The sequence below is a fragment of the Patagioenas fasciata genome, chromosome 8 (assembly GCF_037038585.1).
Source record: "Patagioenas fasciata isolate bPatFas1 chromosome 8, bPatFas1.hap1, whole genome shotgun sequence".
Lineage (NCBI taxonomy): Eukaryota > Metazoa > Chordata > Aves > Columbiformes > Columbidae > Patagioenas > Patagioenas fasciata.
In genome coordinates this window covers 26,643,327-26,664,993 of record NC_092527.1, presented here as the reverse complement: position 1 = coordinate 26,664,993, position 21,667 = coordinate 26,643,327, and the positions used below count along the sequence as shown (strand labels likewise).

At 37.8% G+C, this 21,667-nt stretch overlaps 2 protein-coding genes across 14 annotated transcripts in view; one reads left to right on the top strand and one right to left on the bottom strand.

Annotated features, from left to right (window-relative positions):
- Nucleotides 1-15,094, bottom strand: part of DNTT (DNA nucleotidylexotransferase) — a 151,795-nt gene extending 136,701 nt beyond the window's left edge. For 4 of the 8 annotated variants that reach the window (XM_071812022.1, XM_071812029.1, XM_071812023.1 and 1 more), the window contains exons 1-2: nt 14,995-15,088; nt 4,268-4,334 (exon numbers count right to left, since the gene is read on the bottom strand). The gene's annotated coding sequence lies outside the window, so the exon portion shown is untranslated. Of the gene's footprint in view, nt 1-4,267; nt 4,335-14,994 lie in introns of all 8 variants that reach the window. The other 4 variants (XM_071812025.1, XM_071812026.1, XM_071812028.1 and 1 more) reach the window with 2 other exon arrangements.
- BLNK (B cell linker) overlaps nt 1-21,667 on the top strand; it is a 101,481-nt gene that overhangs the window by 16,216 nt on the left and 63,598 nt on the right. For all 6 annotated transcript variants that reach the window (XR_011740314.1, XM_065843724.2, XM_065843729.2 and 3 more), the window contains one exon: nt 17,836-17,882. Coding sequence is in view for 5 of the 6 variants with exons in the window: in XM_065843724.2 (XP_065699796.1) it covers nt 17,836-17,882 (47 nt within the window). In the remaining variant the exon portion in view is untranslated. The remainder of the gene's footprint in view (nt 1-17,835; nt 17,883-21,667) is intronic.

Genomic DNA, 21,667 nt, shown 5'->3' with positions numbered 1-21,667 from the left:
AAGCATTTGAGGAAGTTATACTTCATGCTTTCCTATTAACAAAGAACTAAACAGGAATAATCAGTAAGAATTTCCTAGAGATAGAGATTTAGACAAGGCCACATTTTTAAGATGGGTAGTCTACCCTTCTGGCAGAGTGGAAAAATATAAATATCAAGAATGAAAGTTTTACAGCTTTCAGAAGTTAAAATATGTTTGGGGTTGGTTTTTGTTTTTTTGTTGGTTTTGTTTGTTGCTTCCAATCAATCAAAAATGACTGAAAGATTAGCAAATTCAAAAAAGAAAGAAAATCTCTGTAGTTTTTTTTGTACATCCACAGCAATTATGTGTACAAGCCATTTTATCAACAACAGAGCCTATACTTGTTCTGTGAAAGGCCACATTATATCAAGATTGCGGGTAAAAGATACATGAAAGCAAACCTGAAAATAAGAGGTAACAGATGTGTCCACGTGAAGGGAAAGCCTAAGCCCATTTGATTTTGCTGGGTCTCACACCTATACAGCATCTCACATCATTAATACAATAAGGAAAACAGTAAAGAATTTATGTCCGTTTTGGGGTCCAATTTCTTCCTCATTAATATCTTTCAATATTAGAATTTTTATTTTATAATAAAATGTACTCTTACACCATCAATTCATAATGGCTCTAGAGTTTCCCTAGGTAGCACTGTTTTTTTAAGAATAACAACAATGCTGGAAATCTAGTAATCATGTAACAGAACAACAGTAGTAGGGGCATTATGTTATACATGTATGGAACCCACAGACCAGACTAAACTCACAACTCTGTCATTCCTTACCATCACGAAAATGAAAAGAAGTTGACAATAAAGTCGAAGTAGACACAGTCTCAGGAGTTCCCAAGGATAATGCACTCACATCGATTGAACTGTCTTGATGAGGGCGACCATAGCACTCTTAGCCTGGAAGATATTTCTGCAGGTTTCTATGAAAATATTTATTTCTGCAGCAAACACTAAAACCAGCTGAATATTATTGATTCTCATAAGAAAGCATGAACAAGGTCAAAAATCAATGTTGTAAAGGAGCTTTTCTAAGATGCAGACAACTCTTAGGGCTCTGTTAGCTTGGAAAGGTGCATACATACAATTCCAATGAAAAGAAGGAAATCCTGTGGGAACCAGACGATATAGCAGGGAGTAAGAGCTCCTTGGGAACATGACAAAGACTGAAGTTTTAAGTTGTTTATTTCCACTGGGTTCAGAAAGGGAGGAGTTCATCAATTTTCTATGTAAATATAGTATTACATTAAATAATATAGCTGACTTGATTTTAAGTTTCTGTTCCAAACAGAGGGAACATGGAAAGGCCCCAAATATTAACATGCTGTGTGGGCTAGTGGGTGATGCTAGTGCCAAAATGAGATAAATTTCCAAGGAGACACATTTCAAGCTGCTGCTCATGATGAATCAAAGCAGAACTAATAGGAGTCCTGACTGCAGAAATGAAAGATGGCTAGAAACAATTATTTAAAAAAATAAAGCAACTTTAATTTCCCAAAAGAACAGAGAAAGAAGTACACTTTTCTTGAAACAACTTCTAAACCTATCTGTGTGGCATGAACTAAAGCAAAAGAGTACAGTTATTCCAAACAAGACATCCACAGGGGTGTTACATGAGGATGGTTATGCCAAGTGTTCTGCAGCTGAATTTTTCACACATATAGGCTTGTAGTCACAATAACCCAACCACATTTTGCCAAGACTGACTGATCCATAACAATGGCTGTATTAAAAGGCTTAGTAACACAGGTAGAATGAAAATCCAATAAGTCTGAAATGCAAATTTATAGAAACAAAAAAAACACACAGGCAGATAAAGACCAAGTTACCAAGTATCAGGGGTTTCCCTTAGTAAAATTAGGCCATCCTGTTTTCTCTTACATTATGCCATCTGCTGTGAATAAACATGATGCTGGGGCATGGGGAAAAAGCAAACAAAACAGGAACAGCAAACCTCCAGATTGCTATAAATGTAGTGACTGAATTTCAGTGTAATATTGTCTTTAATTTAAAGTTACCAGCAGATGGCTTGCAGAACCTGTCAGTTGTCAACATACTGTTAAGAGCAACAAAAGCTTGCAGTCATTCCAAGAATGGCTCAGAGGATGCTATTAAAATATTTATCAAACTTTCCATATATAAGTCTCAAGGAATTTGCTCACATTAAAATAATAATAATAACAACAACAACAACATACAAGTACATTTGCAGAGATCTTTCATTAGTGAGTTTTTCTAGTGCCAATTCTGTGCATAAGCACAGACTTTAGCATTTGGTAGTCTGGCTTGAAGTTTGCTTTGTATTGCTAGAAAACCACATCCCACACTGGTGCTCAGAAAGAGGCATGCTGGAAAGAAATTAAAATTCCCAGAGGTCTCACAAAACCAGTGCTTAGAAGAATGAGGATTTAAACAATTTCCTATATTTAAGGCCTCTGGAATACTGTAGGGCAAAATCTATGCAAAATTCATATTACTGCACCAAGTCCAGAAACACAGCTTCTGTTTGTAGGGTATTTTGTTTTCTGTAGGTACTATTACCTGCAGCATTTGAGTTTCCATTAGTAAACAAATAGGCACAAAATTCCCAAGAACTATATTTTAAACGGCATATTTATGTTTTTGAGACCTGCTGTAGAATGCTTTTGTTTCTGTACTTTTAAAAATTATTTCCTCCACTGTTATGTGTAGTTGGGCCTTTTGGCTTAAGAGGTTAACTATCTTGCCCCTTGCTACTTGAATGCAATCTACAATCCTTAAAAGATGACATTGTCTGTATCCATTGCAACATAGTCCTTGAAAAACCTAAGATTCAGAACTATTGAAAATAACCAGGCCCTTAGAAATGCCTGGAGTTGGTTTGTCATGCTATGACCCTGATAGAATAAAAACTTTGTTTACCATTAAACTTATTTAAGTCTCAGTACACTAGAACAAGATCTGATCAACATAATATGAGTAGGCAAGGTGCTTAACCATCTGAAAGTAGATTAAGATAGAAATTTTAAATAATGTACAACCTGTATAGTTAACAAAAAATACACAGACACTAGACTACAAATGCGTATTTCATATGTATAGCTAACAATCTATTTTACTCAGAATTACCCAAGGAAAATGCTGACATTTGCCCTGAATCCCCAGTTTCCTGTGAAGGGGGAAATGCAACACTTCATTTGTAGGACCCAAACAAAAGCAGATTAGGGAAATGTCTATATGTGCCAGTATCACATTGCAAGTGAGAGACACACTTCACTGGAACAAACAAACAAACCTAAAAAATCTAACCTCTTACTTGAATGCTTTTGATTCAGCTGGTTCACAGAGCACCTGAAATGTTTTTGTACAAGCACAGCACTGAATTTGAAAGAGGGAATAAGAAAAGCAAATAAAATCTGTAAGAATAAGGGTATTGTCCACAAATCTTTGGGTTATATTTGGTCATAGCAAATACACTCCCCCAACAAATTCCTCTACCAACAAGTTTTCAGTCATCTTTAGAACTTTTCCATGGATTATTTATGTTGTTATTTCTTCATTTTCTCCATCCAATTAAGCATTCTTGAACTTTACAGTGTAACACTACATTTTCCGTTGGGTCTTTAAGGATTTTGTGACTGTGCTAAAGAATAAATTCAGGAACATGAGAAACTGAGGAATTTAACAGTTAGCTCACAGGAGACTTTTAAAATGTTTTTCTATAGTTTTTCATCATAACTCAAAGCACCACGTTTGCTTCAAACAGGAGAAATATCCATTTGGGCAGCACAGACAAAATGGGTATAATCTGACATTTGCAAACAATAGTTGTATTTTCACAGTGCAACATGAAAGGTCAAGAATTCAAGGTTTCAAGGTCAAGAATTTCTTGAATATTATTTTGCCTCTGCTGAGGTTCAGTTTGAAATAACCCATATATTAGATATAAATTTTAATCAGCTAAAGCCAACTAGAGCCACTTTTGTCATGCTAAATGGTACCTAGATCCACAGACACACCACAGCCATCAGTCAGAAGGTCAACAACTATCCCAGCATCCATCGTCTGAATGTGTGCATGCTCACATATGCATCTTAATGAGCTGCAGATTCACACTCTCATGTACAGGTAACAGGGGGAAGCAGTATTCACTTTACAAACATCTTCGAATGGGAAATGCCGGGTATTTTACTAAGCAGATGATGCAATACAAGAAAATGAGGAAAAACAAATAATACTTTCAAGTACTTTAGACAGTACCTGGTCATCCTGTGCAGGTTTGTTACATGGCTGGGTAATTACAGTCACACGCCAAAAAGAAGTAGAGCTAGAGAGTATTAAAGAAAACAAAAATGAACTTCTTTTACTTAATGCTTCATTTTTTCTGGAGCAGAAATACAATACTTTTGTTTACATTTCTTTAGGAGGTGCACAGAAATTAATAAATTATCCATAATGATAAGTTTCTACATTGATTTTGCCCATCGAAGTCTGCATGTCTGAAGTGTAAAAGGCATTATCCCCTTCCCTCCAATACTGAGAAAAATAAGATACAATATAGATTTAGAAATAGCACCCATTCTGTGGCCATCTTGATTTACTAAGGAGATGGGGTTTATATTTTCACCTTTTAATTGCACCAGAAATAGCTACTAGTAGTTGCATTCTATAGTTGAAGTGATGTGATCATTGCTAATAGCTTTAGTCACTAAAGTGAATTTGAAAAGCCACACTAACAAATAGTACTAACAATATTTATTAAAATATGAAAGAAACTTACGTAATCAAAATTGACTGCTTTTTTCCAGTAAAGATACTTAAAATAAACATATTTATTTCTTTGGTGCTAGCATAAATATCACTGTCTTTCAGATACCATTGTAACGACAGACTAACATTAGAACTGGTTGCAAATATGTGTATTGTGTCCCTGGAATGGGCTTAATTTTGAAGCCAAGTGAATCTTGAGAAATTACTAGGATGTGAAAGGACATCTGCACGTACAGTTTTGACCTCTTGTCTTGCTCTTTGCCCATTAACGTATCTCAGCTGGTTTGTCTTTTAACATTCCAAAACTTTCAGCAGCTTTCAAAGCTCAACTTTTCTCAAAGAAAATATGCTTCATTTCCTTTCCCCTCCCACTCTAAACTCTGCATAAGCTTGCTAATAGATCTAAAGATACACTGCTGCACAATGATCAGATGGTTTATCAGACAGAAATTCAAATGTTAGTGTTTCATGAACTGCCAGGATAGAAAACAGTGTCTGTATCTGAGTGGAAACTTGGGATTTCTTGTAAGCATTTAATCTTGGCTGTCAACAATATGTAGAGTCATTGACTTGTCAAACCTTGACACAAAAATATTTATTTTAGACAATTTAAATATATATCTTACTATTGCTTTCACTGCACGAATTACACTCACTACTACTGTAACTTGAGTTTTACAAACTGGTAGAAACAAGGTGGGATTTTATTTTGTTTTTCTAAAAGACATTCATGCATGCTTTTATATAGCGGAACAGTTATTTCAAAGACATTTGGCATTATTCTTATAACTCATTTTTTAATTGCCTTGCTCACAAATTACTTGGGTCACTTGAGGAATGTGCCAAAAGGAAGTCTGTGTCACATCCATTCCTGAACAGTATCTAATGCTATAAAATCAATGCAGAACATACTAAGAGCAGGATTATACAGTCTGCATACTTAGAAGCTTTCAAAAGTTCAGATGTAGGCATAGACTTCAGCTAACATCAAGTGTCAGAGAGAAAAGACTGATACTTATTTTTTTGAAGATTCATAGTGCTGAGAGGGGAGGGAATGAGGTATACACTGGGTGCCCCAGTACCTTGAATCTGTGCTCAGATCCAGTATGAAATCCAAATAAATAAATGTTTGTGTGTAAAGACCAAGCAGCAACACAGAAGTAGGGGGAAAAAAAAAGATACACAAATACTGTATCATCTATGTTTTGCAGAGAAATACATATGCACATGAACACCAGCAATTTTGTTTAAACTAATATAATGAGTCCTGTATCCAAAACTTGATCTCTTTTTTCCTACTGAAATGCAACTAATAGTTTAACATGTATTAGATAGATATACATCACCTGACAAATGGGTCAAGATACTGTTACATTTCCATAAGAACAAAGGAGATCAGAAACTTTCAAAGCACATTTTCTTTGCTTCTTTCTGGCTGGCATTATCTGTTCAGGTCATGATAGCTGAAGTAAAAGAAAATCAAACTTCTCAAATTAAGCTACTCTTTAGCTTTGTAGCTGTCCCCACAACAATCCATCATCCAGAGTATCATTAGCATCAGACATGTTGCACTGACAGAATACATTGTTTATTGCATTGGACCAGAAAATATTTTAATTAAACCATTTAAGCACACTAACAAGCCTAATGACACCTCAGAAAGGCAGGGGATGCTCAGGTGCAGGGAAAAGTGTTACATTTACAGTCTTTCAGACTTTTGAAGTGGGAGAAATAAAGCAGATGTTTAAATCAATGTCCTTAAGCTCTATTGTAGGCAAGTACTTCCCAATAAATTTCTAAAGCTCTGTGTCACTGGTAAGCATTGATTAATGTTGTACTAGGGGCTCTGCCCCTTCAAGAGGTGGCTCTTGCAATTTGGGGCTGCCCTGGCCATAAGCATTAACCAGCACGCTGCACAGTGTCACAGAACAGGAGAAAGGTTGCCACTCCATGCTATGTGTGTCTTCAGTCCAATCTTAGAAGTTCTCATCCACATTCACCATGCTGTGACACAACACAGATGAGGCTCATGCTTTGAATGAAGGTATCTATTGACAAGAACAACTACACATGCCTGTCTCCAGTGGCAGAAATAACTTCTTCTGTTTAAGTCAGTGCTACAGGCTGCATGCAATATTGGCAGCTGGCCTCTTCAACAAAAAAGTCATGGAGGCTGAGCTCTTGCAATAACTTAAATCTAGCACATGTGCTTTCAGTAAGGAATCTTCATTGTATTGAATCTTGATAATACTGCTGCTGACCTTAATTACCACAACTGCACAGGGTGTTCCAGCTCCTACTTGCAATGAACTGTCAGCGCCTTAAAGCCTATGTTTTCACAAAGTTATTTCAGCCACTGATATGTAGCAGCCATGATCTTGCTGATGGACTCTCTTATCATTAGTGGCATTGCTTACTGTGGCTGATGTAACATGATGCAAACAAAGGAACTGTTCATTTTCAGGACATCTACAGATAAACATACACAACATTTTTTGAGTGTATGACTTAAAAAGTGTCTATACCAGACAGATACAAACACTGATTATTAAAATGAAGCTGAAGAGTAGAACTAAAGCACTACATCAAGAATATAAAACATTATCAAAGGCAGCACAGCAAATCTATTCCAGTATCAAGAAGGTATTTTCAAATTTAAGTAGCTCAGTGAGTTTCTGAGTGGGCATACAAAATTGTTTCTTTAATTTAAATGTGCAAGGTTATGATGTGGTTTATTTCCAGACAGAAGGTGGACAGCCATCAGAGCTTTTGGAGCTGCCAAGCACATACAAAATCACATTTGGTTTCTGATTCAGCAAGGGCATTCATTCTTATCATTAAGGTTAGCTATTTCTAGTTTCCTTGATGAAGTGTAATGTGTTTACAATTATGCATATAACCTTTCTTAATCTTTCAAGAACACTGTCACATATAGGTTTTGCTTTTAAGATTGCCGTTGCAGTTCTAAGACTGCTGACTGCTTCTGCCATAGTATTTGCTCTGAAAGGCGAGATTATTCTCACACCCCTTCTGTACAGCCTTTCAGCCTCAGCTGTTTCCCAGCACTTTTTGTTATAATTATTGGTTTTGTCCAGATGCAGGAAAGCGGAAGGCAGCTGCTTCTGCAGGCAGTGTCAGCAGGGAGCACTTCTGCACAGTTCCCAGGCCCTTGGCCAGCAGGGGAGAGCTAAAGGCTCAAAGTCCCCCACTTTTTGGGATTCTCCAAGATTGATCCCATTGCTCCCAACATGCTGAGACACCTGCAGGGTCTCTTTATTCAATTATTTGCCCTGTATAGCAGCCTTTAAGTAGGATTACGACTTAACCTTCCCCAAATAATAAGGGTCCTTGGCAGTCTCACCTATCAATGACCTGAGAATTGATTCCTGCTGTGCTATTTCCTGCTGTCATTTTCAGCCTCCCTCAAGACGGAAGGATGGAAACTCTTAATAGCCAGAAAATAGAGAGAACTTTTGTTTTTCAATGCAGTGCACAGAGTATTTTCCACTGAGACAGCTTCTGCCACCATTCCAAGACAGTACTCTTCTTACTAAGTCAATATTCAAATAGTGAAAATGCTACCACCACAACCAGTTCAGCTCTTGGCTCCTTCAGTTTCCCCAATAAACAAATTAGATCAACCAAAGGGACAATTTCATATCCGGTTAAAGGGGTAATGCTCCCACTTCCACCTTTGCCATATGTCCCCATTGCCCACACACACACACACACTTTTGCTAGCATTAGCTTCCACTTGGCCACAAAGGCAGTGCATCAAGTTTTTATCCAGATGGAAACTTTTTTTGTTGTGTGGTTATTTTCCGCCAGACCACTTCCCTAACCCAGCTCCCCACACAACTGCTGATGACAGCATGGAGGAGGTAGAAGCAGCACAGTGTCCAGAGCATACACCTCTCCAGAAGGTTTAGAGCCACTGAGAAAAACAGAGCTTCAGTGAAAGATTTCAAACAAACCCAGGCAACTGAAACTTCTGCTGCAAGGGATAGGGGTGGATCACCTGATGGACAATTTTCTCCCCTGGCCACCTTTCTAGCCAGAAGCTTCCCTTGGTTCAAGGGAATTCCCTTGTTTCATTTGCAGCTGTTCCAACTCATAAAAGGGTCAGAGAAAGACCAGAGTCAGTACGGGGGTGCAAGACATTCCTTCATCACAGGAGCCAAGGGGGAAGGGAGGGAGCAGGACTGGTCCTTTGGCAGCCACAAGCCACTGGGACATTCAGGTGCCTGGTACAGCTTCTCCACAGCTGTGCCTGGTGGCACCTTGCTGGCAGTGGGGAGTGAGCAGCAGAAGGGCCCCATGCTGGCTGCAGTTTAGCAAGTACCCCCCCATACCCTACCTCCAAAATAGGCTATGAGGTAATTAACATGAAGCTTGCCTTGGTTATCGAGGGGCAAGAGACTGACAGAGGTAAGGAGGATCCTGAAAGAGCCCCTGTGCTGCCACCTCAGCAAGAACCCAGTACACAAACCATGGTGGAGAGGTCTGCTCCCTTAAGGATATGCCATGTAGCAAAACTAGACTGTTTAGTTAGGAAAAGATGAACTACAAAGAAATTGCACATAACCACATGGCCAAGGGAGAGTCTTATTTCACAACAGTGTTGTTTTAATGAGCCAGAGCAGAGGGGCACCACTCAACTCAGTCACCTGCATGCAGTTACTGGAAGGGGACTCAGGTAGCTGAAAGTAGCAGGTAGCCTCAGGCGTGGCTTAGCCCTGCTGAAGGGCAAGATTATTAAAAGAAGCTGACAGTGTAAGAACTGTTAGATGTCACTATTAAAGTGTGTCCAAAACCAGTCAACAGCCTTGTGCACTCCCACCTTGGGCTGAGTCCTGGGAAAACATCAATTCCTAAAGCATCAGTTCTGCTTCCAGCAGAGCCCCATGCTGAGGACATTTCTGCAGTATGTCCTTTCATGGACATCTATGGTTACTGGTATCTTAACTACAGGCTAGAAATATTTTCCAGGCCATTAATTCTTAGATGTGTCCAAAACCAGGACTTCTGACACTTCAATATTTCCCTTTGTTCTGGATCAGAATACTTGTAAGTTTCTCTTAAAATTAAAATATATATATATATATATATATTTTGAAACCACTAAAGCAGTAGCACTGACATGCCTCATTTAGGCCTTCTACGTTACATTAAAAACAGCAAAATAAATCGACTCATCTTTGCCAAACTTTTTGTATATTCTTAATCACTGATGAAGTGAAAGGAGTCCTGCAAAACAGTCTGTTTTAATTGATGAAGCATTTTTGGAGATAAATGGTTCTGCTAGAAGACTTTCAGCTGGCTCTTCTGACTTCTCTTTTCTAAAAAAAAAAATTAGAAAATTAAAATTCAGGCTTCCTAATCTTGCATCGCCCACACCAGCAACAGGCTCTGCTGGGTTTTTGCTGAGGCTAAATTTCTAGTGGTCATAGTTATTTCTATATGTGGTGACTTGCTTCCTTTTTCAACACTAAAACCCATTTTAATTTGCTTAAGCATATAGCAGTACATTACTGTAAAGATATGGGAAGTGGTTTTATTTTCTGTGTTCCAGTAAGTATCATTTCAATAAAGACATGCAAATATAGAGCTCAGCCCACAGGGCATTACGCTGTCAGTGCGGAAGACAATATAATTTTTGTAAGAACCTTGGAAATCTCACATCTCTCCATCAGGTCACCAAGACTAATGGGGACATCCATGTTCTAGGAAAAATAACAAACTTTCCCATTGCATGTACTAAAAGACAGATTTATGTTGCAGATCAACATAAGTGTCCTAGACCAAGGCTATTTCTGCAGCCAGCTTTCAGGGAGGGGGCTATTCATTCAGTGTGTGGGATTAAGTATGACAGATTCAAAAAGGTCTTGGATAGCCAAGTGTGAGCAAGCAGGTCTTGGTGTATAGAATGGGCTTGAAACCCTAGGTCACAAACAAATATATAATCACAGGTGAAACCACTCATAGCATACATTAGAACAAAGGATCAACTAGTTTAATCTTTCATTGGAGCTCTTTCAGAGCAAAACTGGTTAACCTGAAATATGTGCACCTCAGCTACTATTGTAGGCACAGTAAAGGCAGTTTCCTCAAAATAGCATAAACCACAGCAATTCACCAAGCTATTATTGCAGGAAAATATCTTTCTCTCAAAGAAAATACAGGTTTCTAACATCTCAACAGTTAAATGTGGCAGGATATGCAGTACAGACTCCTCAGCCTTGGAGTTCTGCAAAACCACACAGTAGTTCAATGCATATTAAACATAATCAAATAATTCATTAAAAATTTGGTTCTCACTTGAAATTACAGAGAAGGAATACTACAAACAGATCTGCACCAACAGTGCTAAAGTAATCCTGGTTATCCTGGGGAAAAAAAAAAAAAAAAGTAAAAATACTGTACTGTTCCTTCCAGCACAACAGACATCTAGACCTCAACTCCCATAACATGTTGAACACAGCTCTTAGTAACACCACAGTGGAAAAGCAGTTTTACCTAAATCAATACCCATGGACAAAATACCAGCAGCACTTCCTGATAGCTGATAAATCCACAGTGGACCAAGAAACCCCTTCCCAACAGTGCTATTTACACCAAGCACTTCCTGAATATATTCCCTTGCTACTAACACCGTTATCAACATTAAATCACTTGTGCTATGTGAGGTCTTATATAAGCCAAATGTAGACATGGCTGCTGTGGAATCTTAGAAATATCATGTATATCAACAATTCTGGCGTTACTAGCATGACTTATGCTTTCACTGCTTTGGAAAAGCATGTGCCCAAGCAGTAAGGAGAAGCCCCAGGGAGTGCAGATGAAGCCAGGGTGACCGCTCACAGCAACTGGCCTCATGCCATTGCAACCCCTCCCACACTCAGACTTGAAAGGTCAAAAATATATTGGAACTGTTGAGCACCTGTGCTGGATTACCAGCTCAGATAGATAAGACCACATCACTGAGCTCCGGCTGGCACAACTGTTAACAACTAATCTTGTCCTTACAGAGCAGCTCTGCAATGAAGAGGATTGCTGCTCTCTCCTTTCACATTAAAGCAGTAGACTCGCCTATCTGAAATGACAGCAGCTGTTCCTTATACCACTTTTATAACTGTGACTTCAGTTTCACTGCAGAGTATCAACATTTGTGTTCAACAAATATGATTCACTGAGGTTTGAAAAATAACAGAGATAAAATGAATGATTCACCTCAGCCTTGGAACTGCATTAAGCTACATACAATTATGCTACCAACATTTTTTAGCTTGGAGATATTTACAACCATTATTATGAGCTGAGAAGGCTGCAAAATAAACATTTACAACCAAAAATTGCCAAATTCTTGCCACAAACTGCCAACCCTGAAAAAGTGAACTTTTAAAAAAAATTTCTTACTTTTGTCTACTTCTAATTACATTTTCACTAAACTACATTTCTTCCTTCTTCCTTCAGATTCTTCTCTGCCTGCACCCAGCCTTCTGATCTCTCTCATTATTTTATCTGAAAGAAAAATTTGAAAGCACCATTGAAATCTATATTCATTGCATCCTTTGCATCCTTTGACTACAGAAATGGCACCCCAAGCCATATTTTTTAAAATAATTAATATTTAATTTTTCCACAACTTTGCTGCTCTTTTTTCTCTTTATTAGTAAATTATCCATTATGCATATAATTTAGCTTTTCTTCCAGTGCTATTAAAGCCTCATTGGGGTTACCAAGGCTTTTTTTCCCTCAAAGCCACTAGAAGGAGAATAACCTAGACAAAATATGGAAGAAAATAGAAAATGCTATTTTAAATGCTATTTGAATAAAATTATAAACGAGAAATGATGGTAAACCACGACTCAGCAAAACAGTTAAGCACAGACCCCAGCAAATTAACATATCCTCCTGCCTTCTGTGGGCATATTTTAAGCACTTGCCTATATGCTTGATGGATTCGGACCCCACACATCTTGCCTGAATTCACACAACATCACAGTTTTGGCCCTAAGGTCCTGCTTCCCCTCTCAGAGAAGCTTTCACTGGTGAGTGACGCCAAACCTGAGACACGTATCACAGCTCTGTAGCCTGACTGCTCCTGTTTATTCATAACAGGTCTAAAATTGGTAGCTGCTGAATAGTTTCTTCACTGACTCTTATCCTCAGCTTTTTGTATGGGAATATTTTAATCCTAATGCCTCTTCCAACCTTCTCCTCTCTAATGAAGCTGTTCATCAGGATGACACTTCTCTAGCAGGAGTCCACGCATTTATAAAGGTGAACAGACACCACCACCTTGCATTATATAAGTGAGATATTACTAAAAGGAGCAAGACTTAATTTGAAAGGCTCTGTACCACAGAGAAACAGGATTTGAGTTAGGCTAAAGGACAGGGAACTGCGATTTTAGTATGCAATATAGTTGCAAACTCTTAATCTGCTATGCAAACTAGTCTCACTAGAAAGTACTTTTACACACTAAGTGCTCTTGCTACCACTAGATGTCAGTTTTACACACTTTAAACTGGATGAATACCTTAAAACTAAAAATTTTCTGTTTGCAATAGAAAGAATTGCCATTTTTTCTGGACTGACCTTTAATTTTAAGGAATCCACATTTTATTAACCTTCACTTTTGTTTTACTTCATGGTTTACTCAGTCTGAGACACTCTAGCAGTTTTTATCAGATACGACTGGCAAAAGTCTGTAGCTCAGGTGGTATTTCTAGAGGCCATCACTGAGACCTGATTCCATAAAGACATTTTTACTAAGAAACGCCATATCTTCTCTGACTAATTACAGATAGTCTACTATGCCAATTAATAGGGGATGTCATTAACATGGATTGTTAACATTCAGATTTTTACTCATATCAACTGCCTAAATGTAGATCATTTTTACTTATCCTCCAGATTTCTCTCTCTCAGAAATGAAAACTATAGCTGTAGATTCCTCCTAATCCTGGCTTCTTGAAGGTTTTTTATCAATACCAAACAGATTCCAGAAACATAAGGAGGTCTTAACATAAAGTTGGTCATACTGAATACAGAGTTTCTATAATATATTATGCACTTTGCCATAACATTAAATCCCTTTACATCAAGTAAGTCTTGGTCCTCTCTCCTCCATCCGAAAAAAAAAAAAAACAAACCAAAAAAAAAACCCCACCAAACTGAAGAAAATCAGGAGCAAGACCAGCTCATTATACAATACTATACTCAAAAATATATATACGCATACACACAATAAGCAACAAACTCATCTGACAGCAAACCTCTCCAAACCATGCTCAGAACTGGCAACGTTACACAATGTAACTCAGCGTTTTTGTCAGGTAATGACAAGACTGTCAACCTTGCATACAGCTTTACTGCCTAGATATTGACAGCTTATCTAGCAACACAGTACGTTTGTTTATCATAAAGCCAAAGGAATCCCCTCATCCTCATTCACATCAAAATTTGACCTTTTCAAACTATTCCTTCAGGGCTCTCCTGGATTGTTCAAGGTATTATTTGCACCTGTGGTCATAACCATCTTACATAGGTGCTTACCTACAAGAAGGGGCTGAAAAGTAAAGAAGGGAAAAAGAGATAGGCTTCTATGAACTTCAAAATATGGTTGAAAAGACTGTATCAATCAGCTGTATCAATAACCTTCTTCAGAGGTATCTGAAAACCTTTTATAGGCCATAACTCTATTAAAAATACCCCTCAGCACAACCTCAGCTTGGAACTGCGAAAGCATAGCAAAAAACTCCAAAGCAAATGTGGAGGCCAAAACACATCACACCTTCTGACTTCTGACAGCCATGTTTATGACTTGGACGCCATCCTTAGAGAACTGCTAAACCTGGGGCAGTGAAGGTGCCATAAACGCTACATACAGTATTACAACATTTTACCCCACATAAGAACCCCATTCTCCTTACCTTCCTACCACACTTACTCAGTTTCCTCAGACCAGGACTCCATTTGCATGCTGACCACGCCTACCAGTCATCCTCCACATGTCCCCAAGTCTGCAAAATGCCACAAGCCCCACCCAGCCAGAGCACCTGAGCCACATGTACACGCACTGGCCATTTGCAAAACACATGCACAGAACCAGAGCACCTCAAACATGCCAGTTCACTGTGAGTGTACTACACAGTCCACATACATGAATAGGTATAAACTTTTCTAGTCAAAAATGCATAAAACCTACTTACAGGTCTGAAGCTTCAGACTGCACAGAAATTTAGCTTCTCTTTGCTTTTGATGTAAGGCTTCCTCTTCCTCAGCACCCATGGTGGCAAGCAGCTGCAGCAGATCCAATGAGTGCTTCTGCAAGTAAAGGAGTGAGTGACACACTTGAAACATTTGCACCACTGCAGCATTTCTCCCCCTCCATGATCCTATCTGCAAAACAATGCTGGTTAGCTTGATTTCCAAGCTGAGAGTTTTGATTACTCTCAAGTACAAAGCTAAGTGAGCTACTGAGAAAGTTGTCAGCTAAATGAAGCAGTCAGTAGAAAAGAGGAAAACAATAGCAGGTTTGAAGATAACATAATTTTTATATGCTTTCTAAATTGCACCATAACACAAAACTGTAAATACAAAACACCCAAATACTTCAATCTGTCCCTTTAGTTCCTCATTGTGTATTGGGCAACTCAAATCCTTCCAGGAAAAAAACTACTTTAATTTCTTTATCACACATATTCATCTGCAATATTTACATTCATGCCAATACGAATCAGTAACAATGTATATTATAAGCATTAACAGGAAAAACAGTTAAAACCTGTAAGAATCAGTCATTTTCTTAGAGAAGCTACTATATAATTTAAAAAGTGTTGAGTCTGCAAGATATTTTTGTACTCTTTTCCAAGACTAGATATTTTTTGCTAAAACGCAGCAGCTGCTCTTAGTTGTAGTCAATGATGCAATTTACTGCAAAAAAAAATTAAACATACAAAATAAGAAAAGATAGCTTTCAGCTGGACCCATAGACACCAGTCTCCTTCAACTTCAGGGAGGCTCAAAGCTTAATCCCCTTATTGAAAACCATCACAAAACAAAACAGCCATCAGGTTTACACTCTCTATATAAAATATTCACCAATAGAAGAAATGCTTAGATCCTCCTATACCAAGCTCAATTGCTATTTAAAAAATTGCTTGATCTGACCCCACACACAGCACTTGCCTTTGTAGGAAGAGCTGCCTTGGCAGAGAGCTGCTTAAGCAGGAGATTCCAGCAGACATCAACTTGGAAAAGCAAAGAGAATTACAGAAGCTATTTGGCTAGAATCACCAAACAGTTATACCTCAGCAATCTTAATACACACAAGCAAAGGTTTAAATATTCTGTTTTACAAAGGAAAGGGAGGAATGAATGAATGAATTAAATCCTTATAACAAAAAAGCATAGCTGTTTCCTCCTCTTTTAGAAGGTGTAATAAGAGGAGAGGAAATGGCCCTAATATTGGTGGTCATTGCAGGGGCAATTTGGTGAGTCATGTTTACAGCTGACAAAGTCTGAACAAGCCCAGCTGGGCCTGTATGTCAATCAGACAACTCAATATAGTTTTAAAATTCCTCAGAAATTTGGTGATTTCTAGATCTGCTAGATCATCTGCTAATTACCATAACACTACATGTAGATTTGCAGCTGCTTTTTGTTGCACTATAATTATACAAAAAGTATTAAATGTAGAGGGTTCTCTAGTGTCCAAAATGGCATATTTCAACAACAAATATACCAAAGAACTTAAAGGAATGCACAGATTCACTCGAATTTAAATACAGAGGAAATCTTTTCTCTGAGATCTTACATGTTCTCCACTTGATCTGTTTGTCTCATACACCTGTTATTACTGTCTCATTTTTGTGCCTGATAAAAACTCACCTATCATGCTGATGAAATAGTGAGAGAAAAGGCAAACCCATTTGGAATGAGACTGATAGCTGGGGGGTTATTCAGAAAAACAGATAGACGTGGGCAAACATCAATCATATTACAATGAACTCAGTATCACTGAAGTCACTGGAAAGTATCTGTTTCAGAGATTTCACTTCCATTATAGTTGTACCTATGACATCTCAGAAAACAAGCAAATTAATTTCCTTTTCCTGACACAAAAATAGAAGAAAGGTTAGAATTGCATCTATTAAATGGATGCATTTTCAGCCTGACCTATCCCCTGTTGAAATCTATGGCAAGAAAGAGGGTGTTCTAGCATTAGCAGGTTTCTGGACTGAAACCATACAATCACACACTTGGTCTGGATACAATCCAGAGATTTTACAGGAAATTTTGCACTAAAGTAAAATCCATAGACAAAAAAAGGTTATATCTATACCAGCTTAAAACTCTGATTTAAGAAGTTCAGCTGCAAGCTACGAACTAGCTTGAACATCAGAAGTACTTCTGCTGCTTTAGTGCGCGGCACATTCTCTTTGGCACCTTGAGGTGAAAGGTATGTGAACCTACACAGATGATTGAAAGCATTTAGCTAAACTGTTTCCAGAGCCTGAATTAGCTTGTGCAGCACTAGAATGGGCACTGTGTGTCCAGAAGAAATTATATTTCTTCTTCATTCCTAGTTTTCATGGGTTGAGGAGTCATGCAGAAGTCTAGCACAAGAACCAACCAAACTGGGACTTAATAGTCTCCCAACCATTGTTAAATTAGTCTTCCACTCAGCCATTCTTATACTAATCTGCTTATTTCAGTAAAAAAAATCCAAAGAGATTCTGTGGTGGAGCTGGAAAGAGACCGTATAAAATGGCTTGCTTATTGCTTTTTGAATTATTCATTCACCAGCATACTTTAATCAGCCACATGCCCAGTTAAATTCCAGTTTAGCAATGTAGTGTGTGCTACCAGCTTTCCAGAAATGTTACAACAGGCCAGTAATAAAAAGTTAAGCATTAACCAGGAGGAGACAACCATGTGGTTATAAAACTAAAAAGTATTTTTAGGTCTTTGCTTTGTTCACTAAATGGGTTGGTCATGTTTAAACGGATCTTTATTTAAAACACAATACCTGGTTTATCTCTTTTCAGAACGTATCTGATTATGAGCTGAGCCGATTCAAAATAATGCACCAGCCGTAAGTTTCATATTATTTTCTGCTTCTCTATCAAATTACTAATACTCTGTTATGCTCTGACAGATTGCCTGTTAATAAATAAGGAAAAATGAGAATTGAAACCTCCTGCTCATGTGAAGGGCATTAATTGATGGGGGTGGAACTTCCTCAGGACTGGGACCCTGGAAGGTTTACAGGAACTGTATTTCACATCAGCTGACTAGAGAGTCTTTTCTGTACCAGCTGCTGGGTAATATTCTTCTCAGAACAGACAGGGTAAACCTTAATATCAAGAAAAGCACAAGTTAAGCTTCTTCCAGAATACAAAAGCTCTTTACTTCTATAGTGTATGAGGCCACATTTTCAGAATTTGTTAAGTTAGATCAATTTAAGTGAGAAAATTAACAAAATGCTATGTTGAAAGTAACTTAAACAGAATTTAGATAGAATATTGAATAAGTAAATACAGGTGTAACAGTTAGGAAATGCCTTCATATAATTTGTGGCAAATCAAGTTAATTTAGAAGGACATCATTAATGTTCAGATACATTGTTTCTCTTGTATTACTGCACAGAAATAATATTAGGGAGTTTTCTCCATAAGCAAATGAAACCAAGAAAAGTTCAGTTTATTGTGGATGGGGTACTCTACTTCACCCATTGGTTGTTATTATTCTATGTAGCATTTTCTTTTTCTAGCCAGGAAAACATTATATCTATTTAAAATATCAGAATAGTTTTTCAAATTCCACTCTATTGGTAAGAAACAGAAGAATTTGGAGGCATTTTTACCCATGAACATCCTATTCCTAATGATAAGAATTTGATGAGAGCATAAGTTAATGTTCTTCTAGGTTTGTTTTAATAATTAACTAGATGAGTAAGGAAAATATCAAAGGACTTTCTTGCAAAGTAATTAAGTCTAACAGGACATCATTTTGACAAAAAAACAAAGCAAGCATGAATATAAAGTTAACCAAGGGTGCGACCCCTGTTTCTGTGCTATAAGTGAATGTGATCTACTGCAATATTTGTGCAAACAGAAATCTACCAAAGTGAGACCAAGAGCTGCACTTGTACTGATGTGAGTATTCAAGCTTTGGATTCTCCAGTTGTATATTGGAATAACGAAGGTGTTTTGTAATGAATTCTATTGTCAATTACAAAACAAAAGACCAGAGTAGATCAAGTGCAAAGTAATAAAACTTCTGAAATGCACAGTGTGGGTGTCAGGTCCCTAGCACCAACTTTCCTTTTAAAATCTGTTGCTCTTACATCTTGCTACTGCAAAAATTGTGTGAGTTTCTAGCACTCTAACAGTTTGCATGTTTTAACTGGGAAAGGTCTACATCGATCCACCTAAGCCAGATGAACAGGCCTGTTCATACAGCAGGCAATCCCCAATGGACCAAAACACTAAGCATAGATACAAGAAAAATACTAATTGCCAGACAAGGTGAGATCAAAATCCTGTGTTTCCTGGCAGTGGCCACTGCTTCAGGTCTCTGCCTGTTATGAAAGCTTCTTCATGGGGCTTCATTAGGCAGAAGCTAGGTCCCCTAACATGCCACCATCAGAAGTTCTTGGCCTTTCCCATTCCAGTTTTCACCAGCGCAACACTTGATGTTCTTCTTTTGCATAAGAAGGATTCTGAGCCTAGAAGGCTCTGTGAAATGAAACATGCTGTTATTCTATATTCTGCTAGGAAATCCCACTGCAGATGTACCAGAAGCAATCTGCAGCCACGCATGGGTATGACTTCTGCACCAAGTACCTCCACTAACTCAATGGGAGGCTCTTTTCCCTTTAGTCAGTGCTGTGCCGCTTGTCTACAGGGGAAAAGATTACAGGGGCAAAAAAGACAAAATGTTTTCTCTGGGAAGAGTTTATCGTAGGAATTCAGTCTGGATATTCTGAAATAAAGTTTTTTTGCTCTACACTTTTCATTAAGTCTCTTATATTCTGTTCATTCATGTAGTGTTTGCTTTGACAGCCTAATGACAACCTGATGTAAACCAGTTCCCATCAACACTTAAAGCCACAGGTCTACTTTGATCACTTCTGAGCAGTTTCTGAATATAGTAGTGAAATTGTCAAGGTACAGTCTCTACTAGCATCCTGTCCTATCCATGAAATATAATAATGAAATATTTCCTTCCCCACTTTCCAAAAAAATAACAGAAGAGAGGTGATGCTTTCATACATGGGACAGCAGAGTTACTGAGGCAGTAGTCCAGACGCCCTCTGGAGCTGGCTGCCAGAGTTGTGCAACAAACTGCTCTCACGGGTTTATATGTTTTCAGCACTCCTGACATCATGTTTAAACATTGAACTTTGCTTAAAGCCATTCCTCCTGCAGAAGCACCATTGTGTTTTTCACTCTGCACAGCAGATTCAGTTGATACACACTCACCCTGAAACCCTGGGGTCACCCAAAACGCTGAACAAGTTCATTCCCAAGAATGGCAGTACGACAGCACTTTCCAGATACTTCCCATTGGAGAAGTCTCAAACATCCCACTGACTACAGTCATGGGCTTATTTATTTAGCATTAAAATTTATGCCAGGAAGAATACTATCAAGAACATCACACTACATTCAGGAGCCCTCTTTAAGAGAGTCAAAAATCAAAATCAACCTCATACCACAGACATTGCAGAATACTGGAACTTGACTTATTTCCAAACATGCTGTCTTGCTGTCTTCACTTAACATTTCAATAAGCAGTGCAAATAAGATTGGCATTTATGACTGTATTCAGCAAAACTGGCATATAGCCTATAACTCAGTTATAAACATCCTTAATTAGAAAGCATAGCTTGAGAAAGAAATGTAATTATTCAGTCACCTCAGTGTAGATAGTCCAAGATTTACAGTATCAGATGTTTATATAAAAGTTGTTTCACAATGCTTTCAGCTTACTCAAGTTTCACTTTCACAGGGACCATGAAATTAAAACACCTTTTATATAGCTAATGTGATTAGAAATTCATCCCAGATGAAACGCAGAAAAAATTTTGCTCTCCATTCATGAGGTGTGAGGACTGGTTTTTAAAATCAGGACTGGAATTTTTCATCACAAAATTGGTGCTCTCTGTCATGTGCAAACTCAGAAGCCTGTTCAGGCTGTGTCAGATTGCTAGGTAAATGAGAAATCTTCACCCACAAACCAGGTATGAGATGTCAAGTCTTGAGTTTAGCATTTGTAAATAGCAACATGCAATTATGGAAGATCCTGGATAATAAGTGAGCTGTGATAAGGAACATGTAATTACAAGCTTTGTTTAATTATAGTGTGAGCAGCATTTGATCTCCTTTTCTTGAAATAAATATCTACCAAATTTCACTGTTATGAAAAAGAGTTATTAGTTTATTTTAGCAGGAATTTATAGTATATGCAGAAAAAAATGCTATTCGTAAATTAAGCAAATGTTCTATAATTAAGACTGTTTTCTAGATTAGTTTCTAACAATTTTTTAATTTATTCATAATTTTTAATAACTCCAGACTGAAAACTTTCATCCTTGCCTTCTAAGCAAAGGACGTGTCTTTTCCTGAGATGTATGAATAATTTCTCAATTGTAAGAGAAGTTATGTATCAGGAAAGTGTCTTTGTAATGAAGGAGAAGTCAGGAAATAAATCACAAGACTTCTAACAGATTGCAATGACATTCAAATTTCACATGTAGAGAATGTTCTAATGCTGTTTGGAGTGGGGTGCGATTACATAGGCATTATTATTCAATTTATTCTTAGTCAATAAACGTAGAGTGTGTAACATATTTTCAGTTGCACTTTGAAATAT